The sequence below is a fragment of the Pollicipes pollicipes genome, unplaced genomic scaffold, assembly GCF_011947565.3.
Source record: "Pollicipes pollicipes isolate AB1234 unplaced genomic scaffold, Ppol_2.1 Scaffold_6052;HRSCAF=7182_pilon_pilon_pilon, whole genome shotgun sequence".
NCBI lineage: Eukaryota > Metazoa > Arthropoda > Thecostraca > Pollicipedomorpha > Pollicipedidae > Pollicipes > Pollicipes pollicipes.
In genome coordinates, this window is record NW_023596805.1 from 26,376,040 (window position 1) to 26,396,811 (window position 20,772).

The 20,772-nt window shown below is 54.7% G+C and overlaps 2 protein-coding genes across 2 annotated transcripts; one reads left to right on the forward strand and one right to left on the reverse strand.

Moving 5' to 3' along the window:
• The first annotated feature begins 1,138 nt into the window (after positions 1–1,138).
• Positions 1,139–12,407, forward strand: LOC119104659 (hydroxyacylglutathione hydrolase, mitochondrial-like). The gene is given in 11 exon segments (XM_037228380.1): positions 1,139–1,247; positions 3,631–3,709; positions 4,898–5,016; positions 5,506–5,627; positions 6,301–6,326; positions 6,329–6,432; positions 8,258–8,348; positions 8,454–8,557; positions 9,109–9,253; positions 11,023–11,152; positions 12,001–12,407. Coding segments are annotated over 10 exon segments (1,179 nt in total). The 5' UTR covers positions 1,139–1,247; the 3' UTR covers positions 12,260–12,407.
• A 2,549-nt stretch (positions 12,408–14,956) lies between these two features.
• On the reverse strand, positions 14,957–20,406 carry LOC119104558 (caspase-like). The gene is made up of 5 exons (XM_037228278.1): positions 20,299–20,406; positions 19,489–19,609; positions 17,625–17,800; positions 16,762–17,044; positions 14,957–16,241 (listed from the first exon to the last, which is right to left on the reverse strand). The coding sequence occupies exons 1-5, from the start codon at positions 20,368–20,370 to the stop codon at positions 16,147–16,149; spliced, it is 747 nt and encodes a 248-aa protein (XP_037084173.1). The 5' UTR covers positions 20,371–20,406; the 3' UTR covers positions 14,957–16,146.
• Between the last annotated feature and the right edge of the window lie 366 nt (positions 20,407–20,772).

Genomic DNA, 20,772 nt, shown 5'->3' on the forward strand with positions numbered 1-20,772 from the left:
GACCTCAAAAGCTTTTGCCGGGGGCGCGTATGCTAACCTGCAGGGGCACACCCGGCTGCTCATGGACCCTCCACATTGGTCTAAGGTTCCTTCCACTTGCTCAGAGAATCCTGTTTTCTTACTTGTGATCGCGTAAGTTAACTTACTGAGCCGCTCATTGCTCAGGGGCCCTCTTCATTGGTCTGGGGCGCTGTCCAATTGCTGCTATTGCAGAGAACCCTACACTCTTGTCGGAGTCTTTTCTGTTCTCTGCCCGGGCACTTGATCGCGCAGGGACCCGTCACATTGACCATGAGGGCTTCCTATCTGTTCGAATGACCGTTCTCTGTTATCGGGGCCATATACGTTTATCTGCCAAGACACTCGGTCGCTTAGGGACCCCGCACATAAATATTGGGCTCTCCCCGAATGCTTGGGGGACCGTGTGCGCTGGCGGAGTCCAATATCTCAACCTGCCGGGGCACTCCTGATCGTTCAGGGACCCACCACATAGGTGCTGGGTTCTTCTCGCTTGGTCGTACGCTGCTGACGGGAGCCTCTTTGTTGGCCTGCCGCGGCACCCTCGCTCGCTCAGGTGCCGTCCCTATTGGTCTTGGGTTTTCCATTTTTCGGAAGACCTATCCTGTTGACGGTGGCGTACACGATGATCGGCGGGCTCACTGTCGCCGGTCCGGAGTCCTCCACATTGATATCAGGTTCCTCCCATGAGATCGGAAGGACCCCTTCGTTGTGGAGGGAAAGTGATCCAGTTGATTGCCCATGACATGCCCATTGCGCACATGGGACCAAAGTGGGTCCCCACTGGGCAGCCCAGGTGGGCCCCACGAGGATTCCAGTTTGGCTGCATATGGGCCCAGGCGGGCTGCGCATGTGGGACCCAGGGCGATAGAACGCTTGTGGGACCCAGTTAGTTGCCTATGACTTGCTCACATGGGACCGAAGCGGACAGTCCCGATGGGCCCCAAATGACTGTCGGCATCTCGGCCCACATAGGTCCCTGCTTGATATGCTGGCTTAGGTAGCGGCGGATGATGTATACGGTTAATGTTTCGTTTGATATTTCGCGGACTAGCAGCCCAGCGAGAAAACTTCTATTATTTGGCATCTTTGCAGCATGTTGTCTTCACCAGTGGCGTTTTTACCTGCTCCGGAACAAACACGCTTGCGATAGCCAGAGGCCGGCGGGAGGGATTAGGGGCAGTGTAGGGTCAGGCGTGTGGTGATGATAAGAACCACACTGAAGCAATGTAAGCACATCTGTTTTTCTGTTGGAGTGTTTGTTGAAATGTGGATATTCATAACTGGTAGTGCTTACCGCTGCTAAAAATCCGAGAGTTATGTAGCAAGAAAATAGCGCATTTGTACTGGATTGCGCATCGTCCATAACCAACATTCGAGAGGAATGTCGGCCTTATTAGGAGACAAGACATTTGTCTATTTTGGGATATGTTTTCTTTTATTTCTCTGCTCTGCCTCCTTTTTGTTCATAACTATTCTGCCACAGTTAACAGGCATGAGACATGAGTGTGGGCCACAATTCAGATGAGCATTGGTTCATTCTGTAAAAACTCAAATGACTGGCTCTCCTCATGATTGCATAAATGCCTCTGTGGGTTCCTGAACCGGCAGGTGCCTATAAATACTGCTACCCACTATTAATTATGTCAAACATGCATATTGCATGCATTTTGGAGCATAGCCATGGAGTTGGGCCAGCTTGCTTCACTGTTGGCTGGCAGATATAGCTAGGCTGCAACCAGGTTATAAATATTGATCCATCATAATTATTTCTATGCTCTTGCACCACTCAGGTTGAAATGTAAGAGATAGAATACATTAGATAGGATGACAGTGTCAGCTGAATGGTGGTTAACCAGTTTTTTTAGTCCCTTCCCCCAAGTGGCTTAAACCCAGGCATTATTCTAATGGTTCTTGTTGGGATATCACACATCACATTAACCATCACATTGATATGTGTTTGAATGGTTGGCATGGGCTGCCTCTGCTTTGGGCTGTGCCATAGGGCATGTCCTGCACCTTATATTGAGGTATTCAGTATATGGAATGGCCTTGTGACTCATACATTTCTGATTCCATCTATCTGGAATAAATAACCATGATCTAGAGGTTTGAACACATGATGACTTAAGTTGAATGCATTTGCACCTTTGAGCCTTTGCATGCCTAGTTATTACTTTCTGCTTTCTTCTAGATTGGGAAGCATACTTCTTGCATTTTAGAAAGACAATCCACTGAGTGGAGGATGTTCTACCACACAGTGTTGTGAGGTGCAGTGACCCTGGACCTGGATGCACATGGTTCCAGGCTGGTACACAGGCTGCTGGTTGGCGGGCTAGGATTGTGTTCCCCCGGACTATGACACCTTACATTGATATTAGGTTCTTGTGCTGATGACAGCATGTGTTTTGCTGAGGTCTAAACACATATGTTTGTTGCCCTCTTTGATGCCCATAAAAACTTTCAGAATGGTACCTTGAATTGTGACTATCACGATGTTCCTGTCAACTCATTGTTGATCTAACTGAGAATGTGTGCATCCTCATTCTGACTCACTATGATGTGTAGAGGTCCAGATTCTGCAGTGACTTAAGACATGCTGGGGGGGTGGGTCAAGTTAACCCTCCTGATTTTTCTGTGATGGCTTTCAAATGGCATGGCACAGCCACAGCAGCACCAAATTTTGCATATTTGGAGACAGTTAAATAACAAATTGTGTGATACCAAAAAATGAGATGTCCCTTGTAAGTTTGCTGACCTGTGGCAGGTTAAAGTCAGGCCATGGATTCAGCAAAGCCAATTTCTAGGAGTCTTGTTCAATCTGATGGAACTTGGAGTGTTAGGCAAAGCCACACATCTCTGAGATACTTCCTCAGGTGACATGACAATTGGATGATAAAATTCCATAGACCTAGGGTCAGGTGTGGAGGTCAGACCAGGGTCAAAACCAACCTGTTTTTTTACTCTGGGGCTTGCTGTATGGGGTGCTTTCTGATGCTCATTTTAAATTTATTGGTAACAGGAACTGCATAAGACATCTTCCATGGGCTTCTTGAAGATCAGAGCAGGTCACTGACCTTATATGATCCTGGTCAGCATTTTGTTGTGGGGAACATATTGCAGCAGTCTTGTATGATTTTGGTCACCATGACCCTTGAAATGTCAAACAAGGTCACTGACCTTAAATGATCATGTGACCTTTGCTCAGAACACGTCTAGGTTCTGGGTACACTTTGGGGACCAACCTGGAGTTTGTTGACTGGAAGATCATGCCCAGAATCCTCAAAATTTGACCTAGTTGAGTTCACTTACAGACAAACACACCCTGTGGGTTTGGTGTCTAGCCATCAGTTCCTGAGATCTCAGCAGGGCCAAATTGAGCCCCACCCAAGCAAAGGGTGTCTGACCAGCCACCCATGCCTATATTTAAAAATGTTGGCTAATACTGGTATTGACTCTGACTTTAGGTCAGCACAACTCTGACTGCATAGACGGTATCTGCTTTTCAGTGTGTGTGAACCATAAGAAGTTAGCCATTCCGAAGTTTGGATACTTTCATAAAATGTTATCACTTTTCGATGATGAGTTGTTCTAAGCTGTTTCTCGTTTTAGATGGAGAATTTGGCCATGCGAATTTTCGCTCATGTGCCTGACTGGGTCTCCCAGGGAATAACAGCCATCTATTTCAAGGGTATGTGCATCAAACGCTCATTAAGCGCTTGTCTCACCACAGACATCCCACTTCAGAAGTCTGAAATTCTGTCTGTCTGGCACTCACGTGTTTCCACTAACAAAGTAACTCGGTCAATGGTAAATAAGGTTCTTGTGTCTAATTTTGCATTTTCGCGGCTTCTGCGAACATCCAGAGTGTACAGTCTGGCTTGGTTGTCAAGATGGCGAGATGTATGTAATAATCGTCGGAACTTGGAGACATTGTCGGTGTTTTGGTAGGTCTGGTTGTTGTGGCCAATCACGCCTGCTAAGTCTTAGTGTGGGGCAATGAGGGGATGAAAGACGGCCAAGAGTGTCATGTTTTTGAACTGTTAAAAGTGCCATACCAGTTTTTGATATTGACATCTGATCATTAATGGGTACTCATACCATGTGCTTTCTATGCTCTTGGTGTTCCCCTGAATTGTGGCAGATCGCACATTGCTTCACTCCACGTCTGGCGCTTCTCCCGCTCCGTGCCTCTGCCGTCTGCCGGACTCGTCTTACAGTATCTTGCTCAGCCCCCCCCCCCCCCCCCCCCTCCACCCATCCTCACCTGTGTACCGACACCTGCATACATCCACCTGTATCCCGCCACTGTATGTCTGCTGGATTACCTGCTGGATGACCCCGCGTGATAGAGCGCAGGCGACAGGGCATGGGGGCCTATGAGCGTGATATCAGGGTGGGAGAGGTGAGCTCACGTGCCATGTGGCGGGTGCCTGTCGTGACTGAACGGCGGCTGTCCGCCAGAACATCGGCTGGGGTCGCCAGAACACTGCATTGCCCATGATGGTTAGGGGCGGGGAATGCTGGACTTGGTCGTTCAGCCTACACGCCACGGAATTGCATTGGTCATGCTAAAAAAGCAGTGTTTTATGTGGACAAACGCCACTAGAGTAAGCGTCCTTGTTAACCACATACAATACTGGCTGTTTTGCAGCACGTTTTGGTTGCTGCTTCTTGGTTAGAGACTGGCTGATTGGGATATTGCGTATATGGTTGATGGCAGACAAGAAAGTTAAAAGACACAAATCGTGTCATAAATTATTCAATAATAAACTTCTATCCCACACCTGCGACCTCCTCTCTCATCTTCGGCCTGTGTGCCATGTCCGATTTTCTTTCCGTAGCTTTGCCCATATTTGACAGCACGCTCGTTCCCCAGTTCAGAAGATTTCCGCGTTGGGTTTTCGCCGTCAGTTTCACAGTCAGCCAAGGACCGTCAGTCAGACAGACATGCGGGTGCGCATCATACCAGCGCTGCAGGACAACTACATGTACCTGGTCAGTGCTGCCATCTTGTGTGAACCCCGCAAGCTGTGGTGGCTCCTGCGCAACCAGTGGAGATGCCTTCGCGTTTTGTTGAGCGACTACGGAGCTCTTTCTCCCCGCATGCATACATTTGCGTCGCTATTTGTCGCATCGCTACCGTCCACATTCAGTTGTGTGCACTCGTCTGTTTGCTTAGGGGAGGATATGCAATGGGGAAACCATTCATGAGTGTCATGTGTGATTTACACGGGTGAAGCGTTTTAATATGTCGACACTCTTATTCTTGCGCCAGTTCATGAACTCGCATTCGTACACTCGAACTGTGCTGGGTGTGTAGCCATGCTTTTATTACAACGCCGGCAGTTTGAGTAGACGTTCGCTCGATTTACACCTGATCCGTGTAGGCCATGGTCGTCCTCGCAGTATCCCCTTGCGACCGAAGTTTCCGCCACCAACCATCCGGCCTTTTTCTACCGGTTTGTCTACCGTCCTTCACCGCAGCTGGTGGACGAGAAGACCAAGCAGGCGGCAGTCGTGGATCCGGTAGAGCCGGATTCGGTGCGCTCGGCTGTCAAAGAGGAGGGCGTTCAGCTGACTACCGTGCTCACCACACACCACCACTGGTGAGTGAGCGCACCGCCCGTGGCGACCATCCCGCCACTGGCAGCGATGCCACGGCATCCCCACTAGCCCTGCCGAGTGTCGCCTCGCTGTCCCGGGCGTCCCCGGTGGCCCTACTGGGGCACTGCCCTGCCCCCGGGGCAAGTCTGCCCTTTGCCACTTGCCATTTTGTCGTTACCAACACCTGGAAGCATGCTGTAGCAGTGACAGCGTATAAGTCGCGTGATATCTGCAGTGTGCGCACTAAGAGAGCCAGAGCGGGCTTGACGCGCATAGCCACGGCCACGAGGCACTGCCGCGCGCTCCAATCTGTCTAAGGGTGGACCTCAGGTAGCAGGACTCAGGCGGGGTGATGTCGGCTGGCCGGGCCGCCGTCTGGGAGCCGTGCTAACCCACTGACTCGGGGAGATGGCGCCACCCGCCTGACCGAACCCGCCGCCAGTCGGCGCCCTCCCGCTGGCCGCTCGGGGAGAGGGCGCCACCCACCTGACCGAGCCCGCCGCCTGTCGGCGCCCTCCCGCTGTCCGCTCGGGGAGAGGGCGCCACCCACCCAACCGAGCCCGCGGCCGCTCGGCGCCCTCCCGCTGTCCGCTCGGGGAGATGGCGCCACCCACCCGACCGAGCCCGCCGCCGCTCGGCGCTCGCCCGCTACCGTCACCGTCCGTCGCCCCACAGGGACCACGCCGGCGGCAATGAGAAGCTGGCCTCGCACGAGGCCGGCTGGCCGTGCTGGGCGGCGACGACAGGATCGGCGCCCTCACTCGCCGCGTCGGTCACGGAGACAAACTCACCGTCGGCAGTCTCAAGGTCAGGTCAGGTCACGGAGACACGCTCACCGTCGGCAGTCTCCAGGTCAGACCACGGAGACACGCTCACCGTCGGCAGTCTCCAGGTCAGACCACGGAGACACGCTCACCGTCGGTAGTCTCCGGGTCAGACCACGGCGACACACTCACCGCGGCAGTCTCCAGGTCAGACCACGGAAACACGCTCACCGTCGGCAGTCTCCAGGTCAGACCACGGAGAGACGCTCACCGTCGGTAGTCTCCGGGTCAGACCACGGAGACACTCACCGTCGGCAGCCTCCAGGTCAGACCACGGAGACACGCTCACCGTCGCTAGTCTCCAGGTCAGGTCACGGCGACACACTCACCGTCGGTAGTCTCCAGGTCAGACCACGGAGACACGCTCACCGTCGGTAGTCTCCAGGTCAGGTCACGGCGACACACTCACCGTCGGTAGTCTCCAGGTCAGACCACGGAGACACGCTCCCGTCGGCACTCTCCAGGTCAGGTCACGGCGACACGCTCCCGTTGGCAGTCTCCAGGTCAGGTCAGGTCAGGTCACGACGACACGCTCCCGTCGGCAGTCTCCAGGTCAGGTCGTGGGGCCCGGGTCTGGGGGTCAGATCGCCGAGCCGAGTGTTTTGATGGCGTTAGGTCAGCGAACTGGGTGTCCTATGAGGTCAGGTCACTGAGCCTGATTTTCATGTCGTGGGTGAGTTAACTCGGCCGAGGTTCTACCTGCCGCGGATATATCGTCCTTCTACGAAGCCGATGACAGAGCTCACGAGGTGCGGCGAGCACCAACAAACTGAAAATTATGACACCGGGTATCCAGGAAAGGCAGGCATTTTATCGGAATTCAAGACGGGTGGAAGTCATGCTAGGTCGTTCACGGGTCAGCCACACTTACGCCACCCATAGATACTCTGTGCGTCGCGATGAACCACCTCGGTGTCGGCAATGTTACACGACGCTTACTGTGCGTCACGTGCTCCGCTCTTGTCCCGCATTACGTGCTGAACGTCTGATATTTCGGTCGGACTGCGCCGTCTCTCACGCTCTTAAATAATTCACGTGGCAATGACTCAGTACGCATCAAACACCTCTTCAGACTTCTTTTGCTTGCTGACTTCTTTCGATATATATATATATATATATATATATATATATATATATATATATATATATATATATCGACTCAAATGGTTCGCGCCAAATAGTTGCTATTATTAAGCGACTTTGATCAGGACATAAGTAATAGGCGTTATGTGAACGTGACAGCCTCAGTTACTTCTACTGCGGCAGAGGATTGACGGCCTTCTGTGACGTCAGCTCATAGGCCTGTGACACCGGCAACAGGTCGGGTCAGCAGGCCACTGCAGCTGCCATTCCCAGCTGAACAGGGCTTGGGTTTCTGGCGCGTGCGATGTGGATGATGTAACATAAGCTCTCGCCGTGTCCACAGATCGAGTACCTGTTCACGCCGTGTTGTGACAGATTAGCTCCCGCCGTGTCCACAGATCGAGTACCTGTTCACGCCGTGTTGTGACAGATTAGCTCCCGCCGTGTTCACAGATCGAGTACCTGTTCACGCCGTGTTGTGACAGATTAGCTCCCGCCGCGTCCACAGATCGAGTGCCTGTTCACGCCGTGTTGTGACAGATTAGCTCCCGCCGTGTCCACAGATCGAGTGCCTGTTCACGCCGTGTTGTGACAGATGGCTCCCGCCGTGTCCACAGATCGAGTGCCTGTTCACGCTGTGTTGTGACAGATGGCTCCCGCCGTGTCCACAGATCGAGTGCCTGTTCACGCCGTGTTGTGACAGATGGCTCCCGCCGTGTCCACAGATCGAGTGCCTGTTCACGCCGTGCCACACCAGCGGCCACATCTGCTTCTTCGTCAAGGGCGACGACGGACAGCCTCCTGCCGTCTTCACAGGTTCGTGCAATCACGCCTCGCAGTACACGTATGCTTCTCTATGTTGTGAGCCGCTTGTCCACCACGCTGCGCCCGTGAGCGACTGACTCTGCTCCTCCGCCGCAGGGGACACGCTGTTCCAGGGGGGTTGCGGTCGCTTTTTCGAGGGCACCGCCGACCAGATGTACGCGGCTCTGGTGGAGACGCTCGGCAGCCTGCCCGGAGAGACGGTATGTGTATTACACTGCGGGTACCGGTACCGGTACTGTCCGGGCTCCGCTGGCGGGGAGGGTGGGGCTAGACACGTGAGGGGCCATAGATCGACACAGATCAAGTGCCTGTAATGTGTGCTCACGTGTACGCTGTTGGTTTTGGTCCGTCGTTTTTGTTTGGTGGCTGTTGACAGGTGGTATTTTCGAGCTTGCCTCTGGTCAGGAGAGCTTCAGGTCCAGCAGTGCAGGGGCTCGATGCGGGTGTGAAGGCTGGTGGACGTCGTGGTCGAACGAAGGACACGAGCTTGAATCCCGTTTGAAAAGGCAACTATGTTTTTTGGGGGCGGGGGAGCGGTTAGTGAGGCACATCGCTTGTGGAGTTTGTCACCTTCATCGGTATGGCCCCCTGGATGTCATTTTCTTTTCGATAAGTTACGCTGTTTCGCCGTTGATGGAGCATAAACGCAGACCACACAGTGTAAGTTTGCGGAATAGCCAGGGAAGATGACTCTGAACTTACTCATCAGAACAGGCTCATTTACCAACCGTTGGTCGTGTGCTGTCGACAGCAAGTGTTCTGCGGTCATGAGTACACCCTGCAGAACCTGAAGTTCGCGCAACACGTGGAGCCTAATAACGAGGACATCAAAAGCCGAGTGGACTGGGCGCGATCCCAGCGGGAGAAGGAAGAACCCACAGTGCCGTCCACGATCGGTAGGTGGCACTCGTGCGCTGCTCTAATTCTGGCGTCGAGTCTTTTTTGTCTTGACTTCCGTTTTTCAAAGTGCGCCTTTTGTGTGGCTTCCCAATCCATTTATACTTAACTTTTTTCTGTCCTGTGCATAGCGTGTTAATCAAGGAAGCATCTCCATGTGTTTATATCATACAGTGACATCGGTTGTGACGCACGGCCCCTTGGTTAAGCGCCACGTGGCTAATCGTTGAACCTGCCCTATCACATCCGTCTCTCTTATCCCCTATCTCGCTTCGTCCCGCGTCCGCGCGACACCCTGCTCGTCCGAGACAGGCTGCATGCGTCAGCCACGAGCGGGCCGAGAGCCCTGTGGGAAGGGGGACCCCGACCGGGTAAAATAACTTTTACCCCAGCGCGCAAGCGCGGGTAAAAGCCCGTCGGTTGGTCCCCCAGGCGCATGCCAGTCTGCCCCACCGTTAACCACTTTCCCCCATTACAGAGTCCTGAAATGATCATTTCTGGTCGAAAGGGCTCTAATCCAAACAACCAAACAACCAGAAAACTGCCCTGTTTTTTTCTCATTCGCCGCTTTATTCTCAATCAAATAGTACATGATGCGAATTGAATCAGTTGCATTGTGGTGCAAGTAGTGGGAGATAGAAGTAAGCTTGTGCTTATAATGCAATATATTGGTCCATAGCTTATATATATATATATATATATATATATATATATATATATATATATATATATATATAATAGATGTATATATCTGTGTATCAGATGCTAACATTTCATACTGCACGCAAATAAAGCGAGCATTTTATTCAAACATCAAACATGGTGCAGAAGAACATTTCGAGAAGCATCATACGCCGTTCTTGGGAGGCGTTATCTTAAAAAACTGTCCTCCAAGTTTATAAAGACCCTGCTGAATGAAAAATCGCAGACTCGTTTTCAATAAGAAACCGCAGGCCCACACTGAACGCCATGACTTATTCGTTGACACTTTTAAAGCCCGCCTCTGTTTTGTCGTCACCATTTCGTAATTCAATATTTGTCCAGTAAAGTTAATTACAATAACGACGACCGAGGTCAGCGTTTGACACCTTTTGTAGTGTTCTTCTTCTTCCATGTTCTGTGCTCTTTTTTGTACGTGTGCTGAGGAAGACCTACACACGTGTTTGAACCAGTTCGTTACATTATGAGCATGAGGTTATTCTTGTTTTCCGACACAAAAGCATGAGTGCTCTCAACGCCCTGCCTTATTGTGATCGGTGCTGCGGCTCCTCAGACGTTGGCGACGGAACCTGACCTGACCTGCAGACTGCTGCGCCGAGATGACCCTTGACGGCTCTTTAGACACTTGCGGCGCATAACTTTGTCCATGCCGGCTCGATCGCTGATGCATGCATACGGGACTCCATTGTGACGTGTTAACTAACGTGCATACAGGCTGAAGCCGGTGCGCCTTGGAAAGGTCATCTATGTGCCCTATTGACAACTACCCACTGGTAGCTGTAACCCGGCATGCCTCATAATATGTTTTTCTCGCCTGGCATAGCAATGGATTGACTCGAGCAGAGGTGGCAAGCCAGAAGGTCCAGACTGCGTCCAAACTCCGAAATGGGAAAGCAGAACTAGGCGTTGCACACGTGCATCACGATGTTACAAACCGCTGAGACCTCACTGTGACCCATTCTCTGAAGCGTTTGGCCTGTTCCGTGCGGACGGTAAACGGCGCGTCGAAGTCGCGTGCCGTACGACGAACGCGTCGCCACCTTTTCAGCGCTGGAGAAGCTGATCAACCCGTTCTGTCGTGTGCACGAGGCGTCGGTGCAGGCACACGCCGGCACCTCGGAGCCTGTGCCGACCATGGCCGCGCTGCGCCGCGAGAAGGACGACTTCAAGCCCAAGAAGTGAGCCGGACGGCTCTGCTCGGGCGGCGCTCAGACCGGCTGCGCCGCGCGACTCGCTGCCAGCTGACGGCGGCTGCAGCAGTTGGAGAGGTGGGGGGGGGGGGGGGGGGGGCGACCGCGGCCGCGCTGGCTCGGGACCGCGCCGGCCTCTCAGATGGGGTGATGTGGCAGTGGGAGGGGTGCGGGTGCGGGGTGCTGCCTCTTGGGACCGCGCCGACCTCTCTCAGGCAGTGATGTGACCTTGAGAGGGGTGCGGTGCGCGGGTGCGAGGTACTGCCGCTCTGGACCGCGCCGGCCTCTCAGACGGTGATGTGATTGATGGAGGGATGCGGCGCGCGGGTGTGTGGTGCCGCCGCGCACAGTCTGGGTGTTTTGTACGTGAGCGCGTCTGTTCTGGCTGTTGACAATCGGCTGCATCTGCAGCCTCAGGGTTTGAGGCCGCAGGCAGCTGCTTCAGAGACCATTCCTGGGGCTTCGTTCTGTACTCATGGGGCACATGGGCTAACAGGGCTCAGTAGCTCAATGTGTGGATAGGACTGCAGATGAATGTTGGCCTCTCGTCTGTATATCAGTGGCCGCTCCAGGTCGATTCATGCACACCTGATATCCGTGTACTGTCAGGAACTGAATACACGTGGCTTGTACAAGTTGGGACGACGTGTTCATTGTCGTTTTACGTGCGCTGGAAACTGATTGCATACAGGCTACACGGTAACCAAACAAGCGTCATCAGTTTGCGCTGCTCTGTTAGTCGCTCTTGGCTCACACTGGGTGGAGGCAACGGCCGACCCTATGGCAGAGCAGGCTTGCCGCGGGCAGCGCCGCCTACCGAGCGTCTCATATTACAGCGCAGCGTGCCGGCAACAAACGGCGGCCTTGGTCTGGACGTTCATAGAGCCTACGGTGATGATCGACCCTGAAACTTCCAGCCAGCCAGGGCTGTTAGAAGCTGGCAACCAATGGCAACATCCAAGCAGACAACGTACGACCAATGGCCACCAGCCATCGAATCGGACAACCAATGACCCGACCTTGGCCAACACAATAGTCGTCCAGCCTGGGCCGGACAACCCACAGCAGCGCTTTGTCGCAGTCGGCAGCCAGTGACGGCCCGGTTCTGGACCGTTTGGCCAGTAGAAGCCCGGCGCCGAACCAGCCGTCCAGTGGTGACTAGTCCTCGAATCAGCCGACCAATGGGAGCGCCGGCCGCTGTGGTACACGTTATGGCTGGATGACGGTTGGGGCGGACGGACTAGCTGCAGGTGCGCAGGCTTTGGAGGCGGTCTCGCGAGGTGGCCAAACAGAACAAACGCGATTCTACAAATTAGAAAACAACTCTGCAATCGTTATGTCTCGACACGCAGCAAGAGGCCGGGTACGTCCGGTTATATCCGGTCGCGGTGTTGGTCAGACACATAGCCGCTGCCGACTGATTTCGGCATTCCGGTGTTTTTCCCATGACCTGTCGGTGGCGTGAGCCGCCCATGGTCGCACTCACCACAGAAAGGATGGAGCAGTCTTACTGCAGGCACGGTTAAGTCCGTGCTCACCACCGCAACAGCGCTGACGAGCTCCAAATACACGTGCAGATACAAGCATTAAGTTTTCGTTCGCCGGGCCGTTCGCAACGTCAGCGTGGGTCTGTCGTCTTTCAATACCATCCGTGAGCGTCATATCAATCAACCATCCATCAACCGCCATGGAGCAGGCCACCTTTGAATGCTGTCTAAAAACTCTGCAATAAAGTTATGAAATGCGCATGGTTTCGCTCTAACCCGAAAGTAAATCAGTTTTAAGTGCTGACGGAGTTTTGTTCGCTGGGCTCCCACCTGATTTATGACGTCACTGGCGACGACCACGGCTTCGCCCGTGTTCTTCGTCACAGCTTGGCTTCATCGAAAATTTACTATGGTCGGCTCGAGATCCTTGCGAGCAGAGGGGCATCTGTTGGACGTTGTGGGCCCCAGACAGATACAAGGCCCCTGGCCAGTGTAAATCACTGGCCCCGGCTTTATAGTTTATTGGGAACTGGGCCCTCAGGCCATATCAACTGTGCGATACTGGTGGTGCCTGACTGACATATGGGCCTATATCGACTCAGGGGTCCCCGATCGGCGCAAATGGTCCTCTGATCGTTATTTGAGGGCCTATTCCTGCAAGCCGGGCCCATAACTAAGACTCCGACCAGCCCTTCGTGCCCCTAGGCCCTCCAAGCGAGCCCCTCATCGTCGGACCCGGTGGGCCCTCCAGAGTATTCGGGCCTCCTCCAACACTACCTCTGGCCGACTCGAGGTTCATTGCCAACACTAGTTGGCATTAGGCCCCCATTACTGGCTGTGGGACCTCGACAATGTAAACCGCTGGCGCCGGCTTTGTTTCTGTCTGGGAAATGGGCCTTCAGGCCCATGCGACCACGGAGACGACTTTGCGTTGCTACCGGCGTCTGGCCGACACATGGACCCTTATCGACTCAGGGCGTCCCTGATCAGTGGACAGGACCCTCTGGCTGGCATTGGAGTACCTAGACCTGCGGCCGGGGCCGCTGAATGCGACCCCGGCCGGCCTTTCGGGCCCTCAAACCGGGCCCTTACTCGCAGGTTCACAAAGGCCCGAACGGCCCCTCGGAACCCAGGGGGGAGCGTGGCACGTGCCCCTGTGCCCCCCCCCCCGCCCTGCCTGCGCTACTGACGCCACCCAGTCAGCCGCCAGATCAGCCAGGTGTCGAACCGCGCACGGCGGCAGCTGAATCTCGGCGGCACCCTCAGGCACACAACTAGCGAGCCTCCGAAGCATTACGGCTGTATTTCAAACCACGAGCAGGTGTTTCACAAGCGCACATGACGCGTCGCCGGTTCCGCCACGGCAACGGCACTTGCCAAGGCAAGTGGGATTATTGCTAGCTTTTAATCGTGATGACTTGCGACAGACGGCATGTGGTAAGTATCTAGATACCGAACTACCTGACAGGCACTCTGAACGGGTCTCAACAGTCCACAAACGGTGCGTGGAGGGGAAACATGCGCGCATTTCTATAACCCTACCCGGGAACTATCCGTCCACTTACGTACTACCAGAAAGACTGTCTCGAAAGAATGCACGGGCAATTACCACAATTGAGCCGCAAGATCGCGGAGAGCCTGACACGAAGACAGATCGATATGGTCAGACATTTGCGAAGCGCTCCCTACAGGGACAGCGGGGTGACTGGTCACCAGGACGGGAATGTGGGCAATGCAATGACTGTGATGCCGCACAGAGCCAGCGTCACGACTGAGGAGAGTACTGGACAAACGGAACAACCGGTGAACGCATCACCGACGCGACTGAACACAAACGAACGGAGTCGGCCGGCCGGACAACTAAGACAAAACTGCTCGCCGCAGGAGCGTACCACCGAGACGGCCTCAACATCACGGGCGGCGTGATGTATCTAACACTAACGCATGTTGTGCAGGGCTGAAAACCGCATCTGTGAGTGGTTATGGCTGATGCCTGCTATCGAGATCACGCCTGTCCCGTCCTGCGTTCAGGGGCCCCGAGCTTGTTGAGTTGTTGAGCATCCATTATGGCACCACCATGAGTCTGTGGCAGAATATGCATCCTAAATCATGTACTTTTTGATTTGCACCATCAAGATGAGACACGATCACGATTGCATGAAAGGCAATTAGAAGGCGAACCATCCAATGTCTAGTTGGTTCCAATGCACCGAACAAGAAAGCTTTAAGGGAATAATATTTTCCCTTTAGCCAGCTTGATCACTGGGGCTAGCTAGCTGAGTGTAAGGTTTGGAGGTGCTGTGAAATGCACGTGGACGGTTTTGAACCATGAGTTTGGGATGCATACATCAATTGCGGCCACGATTCGTAGTCCTATAAGCGAAAAATGTATTACACAAGTTGTACTTGTAGAATTTCTGTTCACACCCAGGCGCTAACCTCACATATACCAAAAATAGCAACATATTATGGAGACAACTTTAGGTCAGTACAGAAACCGGAAAACAACAGGACAAAGCATTTAACTATTGGTTTTTGGAGGAATCACGACTGTTATCTCCGGTTCCGGTATCTCCAAGATTTACTAAACTTATAGAGTACCGATACGCTATCTCGGCAACCCCTGGCTTCTACACTCTGTGGCGAAACCTCGGAAAATCTCATAACGTCGTGTGACCTCGGCAAATTACTAAGACCCTGGGAATCGTTACGATTAACGATCTGACAGATTCGACACCGACCGTATCCGACAGCTGCGACTGTCCGATACGGTCAGGATAGCGGACCAGAGGAGACAAATCAGCACAGATCAGATCACCCACATCATCACAAGGCAGATCAGCAGCCGGACAACAAAATGCGCTTCAAAGACTTCACAGATTCCCTCGACTCGGTGCGGGTCTGAGACCGGGTTTCGAAGACGCAGGCGCAGATACAGCGTCACGCACGTGCTGGCCGTGTCCCCGAGTGCCGAGCCGGTAATGGCTGGTGAGTGGCAGCCAGAGCCGCAGTGAATGCAGTGCGCACCACACTCCCACCCCCGCACAGCCCCTGACGTCACACGAGTCGCCGAGTGACATCACAACACGCCGGCACCAAACGATACACCAGTCACAACACGCCGCTCCCTGACGTCACACCAGCCGCCGAGTGACGTCACAACACACCGGCACCAAACGACACACCAGTCACAGCACGCCGGTCCCTGACGTCACACCAGCCGCTGAGTGACGTCACGACACACGGCCCGGACGGCTGCGCACGTGTACCGAGCCGTTCCGCCGCGCCCATCGACTGCCGTCCGCAGGCCGGTGCGGGTCGCTGGTGAGCCGACGACCTGAGGCGTCCGAGCCGAGCCTCCCTTGAATGCTCCTCCACCAATCCCCATCTGCAGCGCTGACACAGCTGACCCGCTGTGTCGGCACAGCTGACCCGCTCGGCCGGCACAGCTGACCCGCCCTGTCGGCTCGGCGGCCAGAGCCTCCGGCACGCCTCTTAGCGCCGGCCCGTCTTGGCGCTGAAGATGACGTCTCGGGTCAGCATGGAGCTGATGCAGGGGATCTGCTTGCGCTGGTGCATGCCGGGATCGCCTGCGGAGGACGCCGGTGTTACGGTCGGCAGTGCGTCCCTGATGTCCCCGTCCCACCGCCGGCAGTGAGCCCCTGACGACGGATCACGGAGGCCTTCTTTCGGCACAAATAAAACGGCTTACCTCGAGCCCGCACTGAGCCCGAGCCAGTCACGACGTAACCAGCCTGCCCGACCTGAGCCAGTGGCTCTATCCTGTTCCACATTCACGCAAACCAGCAAGTTCGTCTACATTCTGATGAAGCGTATACACAGTGTCGCCATCAGTATTTTGCCCCATGGCAGAGTCCAATGATACACAGCACGCTATTTCCTATGGAGGAGGCCAACCAATACACAGCACGTTTTGTCCCATGGCAGAGCCCAATAGATACACAGCACGAGGAGGATGCCTAGCATATAAACCCGCCCAACCCTGTTATAGGGCCTGACGCTCAACCGGCACAGCTGACCCTGAGCTTCCCGGCTGTTGACAGCGTCGGGACACACAGATTCTTCAGCCGATCGTGCCGCCTCTCTCACCGGGGCAGTTGGACTGGAAGTCGGTGGCCACCATGCGGTTGACGCGGGTCATCACGGTAAGCAGGTCGGTGGTGCGGCCGTACTGGCGCAGGCAGGCGGCCAGCGCCTGCACGAACCACGAGCCGTTGGTGGTGTTGCGCCACGAGTAGTACCCGGGCACGGTGGAGAAGCACAGCAGAAAGTCGGCGTGGGTCGGGATCTTGTAGGAGACCACGTCGCCGTCGGTGGCGGTGCGGCGCGGCACCAGCGTCGTGCCACCGTCCAGCTGGTCCCCTTGGCACGCCTGGTGACACGGGCGGGTGCCACGGCCGGCCGTCACCACCGAGCGTCCGGTGACGCGCCAGTGGTGCCCGCATGGGCTCCCAAACACGCACGGGCACAAACCCCGCCACGATTCTGTTCAGATCTGGCTGACATGCACAACAATTTAGACCACATGTGCTCTGTATGTGCAGCATTTGTGCGATGGTACACTCACATTTCCACAGTATCATGGTCAGCCGACAGTTCAGTTTCGAAAGCTCGAGGGTCCCACATAAATCAAACTATAATCCACGCCCGTACTGTGTATACTGGAAATCATCAACGTATAATGAGAGGGCACAACATTTCACATCAGTCAAATAAACTGTGGGCATCACTTACTTCCAAACTTACTTATCCCACGCTTTTTGCCCTCCCCCTCCCCCGTCACACGTCCACGAGGAATCCAGAAAAATGTAGCATGCGTGATGCGGATATGTGCACCAGCTAGCCATGGCCCAAATGGCCCAGCTATGTCCGGCTAAATGGACCGGCTATGGTCCAGCTGCGCTCGAACACAAGCAATCTTCTCTGGAGCCCGACCTAACTCAGACAAGCACCTGAACGAAAAAGATCTTGGGTTTGCCGGCCAGCGACGGGCAGCGGTCGGCGGTGAAGCGGGCCCAGAGCTGGTCCGACTTGAGGATCTCGTCGTAGGTGTAGAGCACGCCACTGTCGCCGTGGGAGAGGAAGCAGACCACTATGCAGTCGGCGTCGTTGTGGTCCTCGGTGGACACTGGAAAAATGAAGGGACTGTCAGCGGTGGCACCGCTACCTAGCTCTCCGTGTAGACAGCTGGAAACGGGGGTACGCTAGTGGCGACAGGACAGTTGCCGTCTGACACCCAGACTGGTCACGGACGTCAGACTGATCGCACACGCTGTCAATTGATCGCAGACGTTGTCAACTGATCGCACACACCGTCAATTGATCGCAGACGTTGTCAACTGATCGCACACACCGTCAATTGATCGCAGACGTTGTCAACTGATCACAAACATGGTCAGAGTACGGGGAGCTAGGGGTCCCGGAGCGTCCTACAGAGCGCATGCCTGTCCTTAACGCTGAAGCGAGTAACATTTTAATAAGCTAAGGTGGTGCAATTATGCACTATGTCGAAAGTACCCAGTTTAACTTCAAAAAATGTTTCGCATGTCCAGACATTGAAGCCAGCATCAGATATGGCGAAACTAGCTCACTTATTTGGCATATTTCTGAAGTGGAGACTGGTCTAGACGGCACAATTCTCCGTTTATTAAGTATGCTCCTCAATGCGCCATTGTTTGAGCACGTCATCGTACCTCGCACAGCATTGATTCGGAGCCAATTGACGGCCGTTACGTCTGGAAATCGCGCCCACGAACGTCAAGTATGAACGCATTGACAATTATATTTGTCCTAGCCTTGATCACCGCATGGGTTCTGGAATAACAGAAGTTGAATGATGTTATTACGACGTCATAAATGCCAATGTGACTATAAAATGCCTTCTTCGATATATCTTTCCGTATCTTCGCAGGGATGTAGCTCAAAAACTAGAGGGCCTTAGGTCTTAAGAATGACAGAATTGTGAACAGCACCGAAAGGTCTTCAATATTGCTATTTCAGTTCAAAACCCAATATAAAAGTGGAACTAATGTCTTTAAGCTAACCTCAAGATCTTCAATCTGAACTGCATTTTCCCGTGACCAATGAATCACTGAAGGAATCGGGCCATGAGTCCGACGCCAGTACAAATCGCTGCCTGTCCACCCTTGAAAGATATATATCGGGCAGTAATTACCTGTGATCGGGCTGTGATTTCTGACGAGCGAGCCGTGATAGGGATGTGACCTGGCCGTGATCGGGCCATGGTAGGGCCGTGATCGGGCCGTGACCTGGCCGTGATCGGGCCATGGTCTGGCCGTGATCGGGCTGTAATTCAGGCCGCGATCGGGCAGGTGATCGGGCCATGGTCGGGCCGTGATCGGGTTGTGATCGAGCTGTAGTCAGGCCGTGATCGGGCGGTGATTGGGCCGTGATCGGGCTTTGATCGGGCAGTGATCGGGCCGTGATCGGGTGGTCATTGGGCCGTGATCAGGCAATGATCGGGTCGTGATCGGGCGGTGATTGGGCCGTGATCGGGCTTTGATCGGCCCGTGACCTGGCCGTGGCCAGGCCGACCCGTCATCCCTCCGCGGCTGCGGTGGGCGCCGCCTCGCAGTGTGCTGTGATTCACACGGTCTCCGGTCGCCGACAGGATAAGATAGGCGCGCCGCGGACCGCCGCATCGGCCGGCTCCGGGCCGCGCGCCACACGCCCTCCTGACATCCTCGTCTCAGCGCCGAGCCGACGCCGCGGCGGCCCGGCGAGCCCCGCCGCCTCCCCTCCCCCCCCCTTCCCGGCCCCCCTTTCCCGGCCCGGCGCCGACCCATCCACACTCACGTTTGTCCAGCACGGCGAACAGCTCCGACTTGCGCAGGTCGTTGTACACGGTGACTTCGAAGTCGAGGTCGCGCAGGACCCCCGCCAGCGCGTCGCGGTCCACGTCCGTGCCGTTCCGCATCTGCATGACGTCACATAACGCGTCACGCGCCGACACCGGAGCACCAACATCGCCGGTGTGGTAACACAATGACGCTATAAGTCACGGGGAAGGAAATGATACGCCTGCTTGAAAAACACGTGCTCATATAACTCGCCATTCGTGAATATCATGCACATGCGCGTCGACACGAAAATATTAGTCAGGCATGCAATGGTAGGTAGCATCATACCAATATGAGAACGAGATTGGCTACATTCAACCATGCGGCTGTTCCCACACAAGGGAGCGATGAAATGATGAAGACATAGGGCCCTGAATATGACATGACCCTATATACGGTGACGAAAGACCGCCTTAATCCGCTGCTCCGGGTTGAGATGTGAGATCCAGGGGCTCACCTCCATCTGCTGCTTCCGGGTGGGATGTGAAGTCCAGAGGACTCACCTTCATCTGCTGTCCGGGTGGGATGTAAGGCCCAGAGACCCACCTTATCTGCTGCCCCGGGTGGGGTGTAAGGCCCAGAGACTCGCCTTCATCTGTTGCTCCGGGTGGGATGTGAGGTCCAGAGACCCACCTCCATCTGCTGCTCCGGGTGGGGATGTGAGGTCCAGAGACCCACCTCCATCTGCTGCTCCCGGTGGGATGTGAGGTCCAGAGACCCACCTTCGTCTGCTGCTCCGGGTGGGATGTGAGGTCTATAGACTCACCTTCATCTGCTGCTCCGGGTGGAAGTCGCGGTGGTTGAAGATGACGGCCCGACCCCGCCGCACGTGCTCCATGTTGTATAGGAACGAGTCCTTGGAGGTCGGGGCGCGCGCTACAGCGATAGGCTGCGACGGCTGGACAACATACACACGGTTCGCTGTGACGGCACCCAGAGACAACGCATGCAGTGAACACGGACCGTGGGCGGCTGCCTGCAAGTAAGATCGAACCAAACACAATTTGGTGACGATTTTGAGTGGCCCCACGCACTGACTACAGTTGTTCCCTTTCCCGCTCATGGCTTCCGCTTCGGAGAACGCGCTTTAGACATTAAGCACTTTCTCGATACGCACACAAGCTGTCGCTCAGTGCTAGGACATGGATGTGTTGCGCCAGCGTGCCGAGTGTTGCAACATTGTTGTATTGCGCCAGCGTGCCGAGTGTTGCAACATTGTTGTATTGCGCCAGCGTGCCGA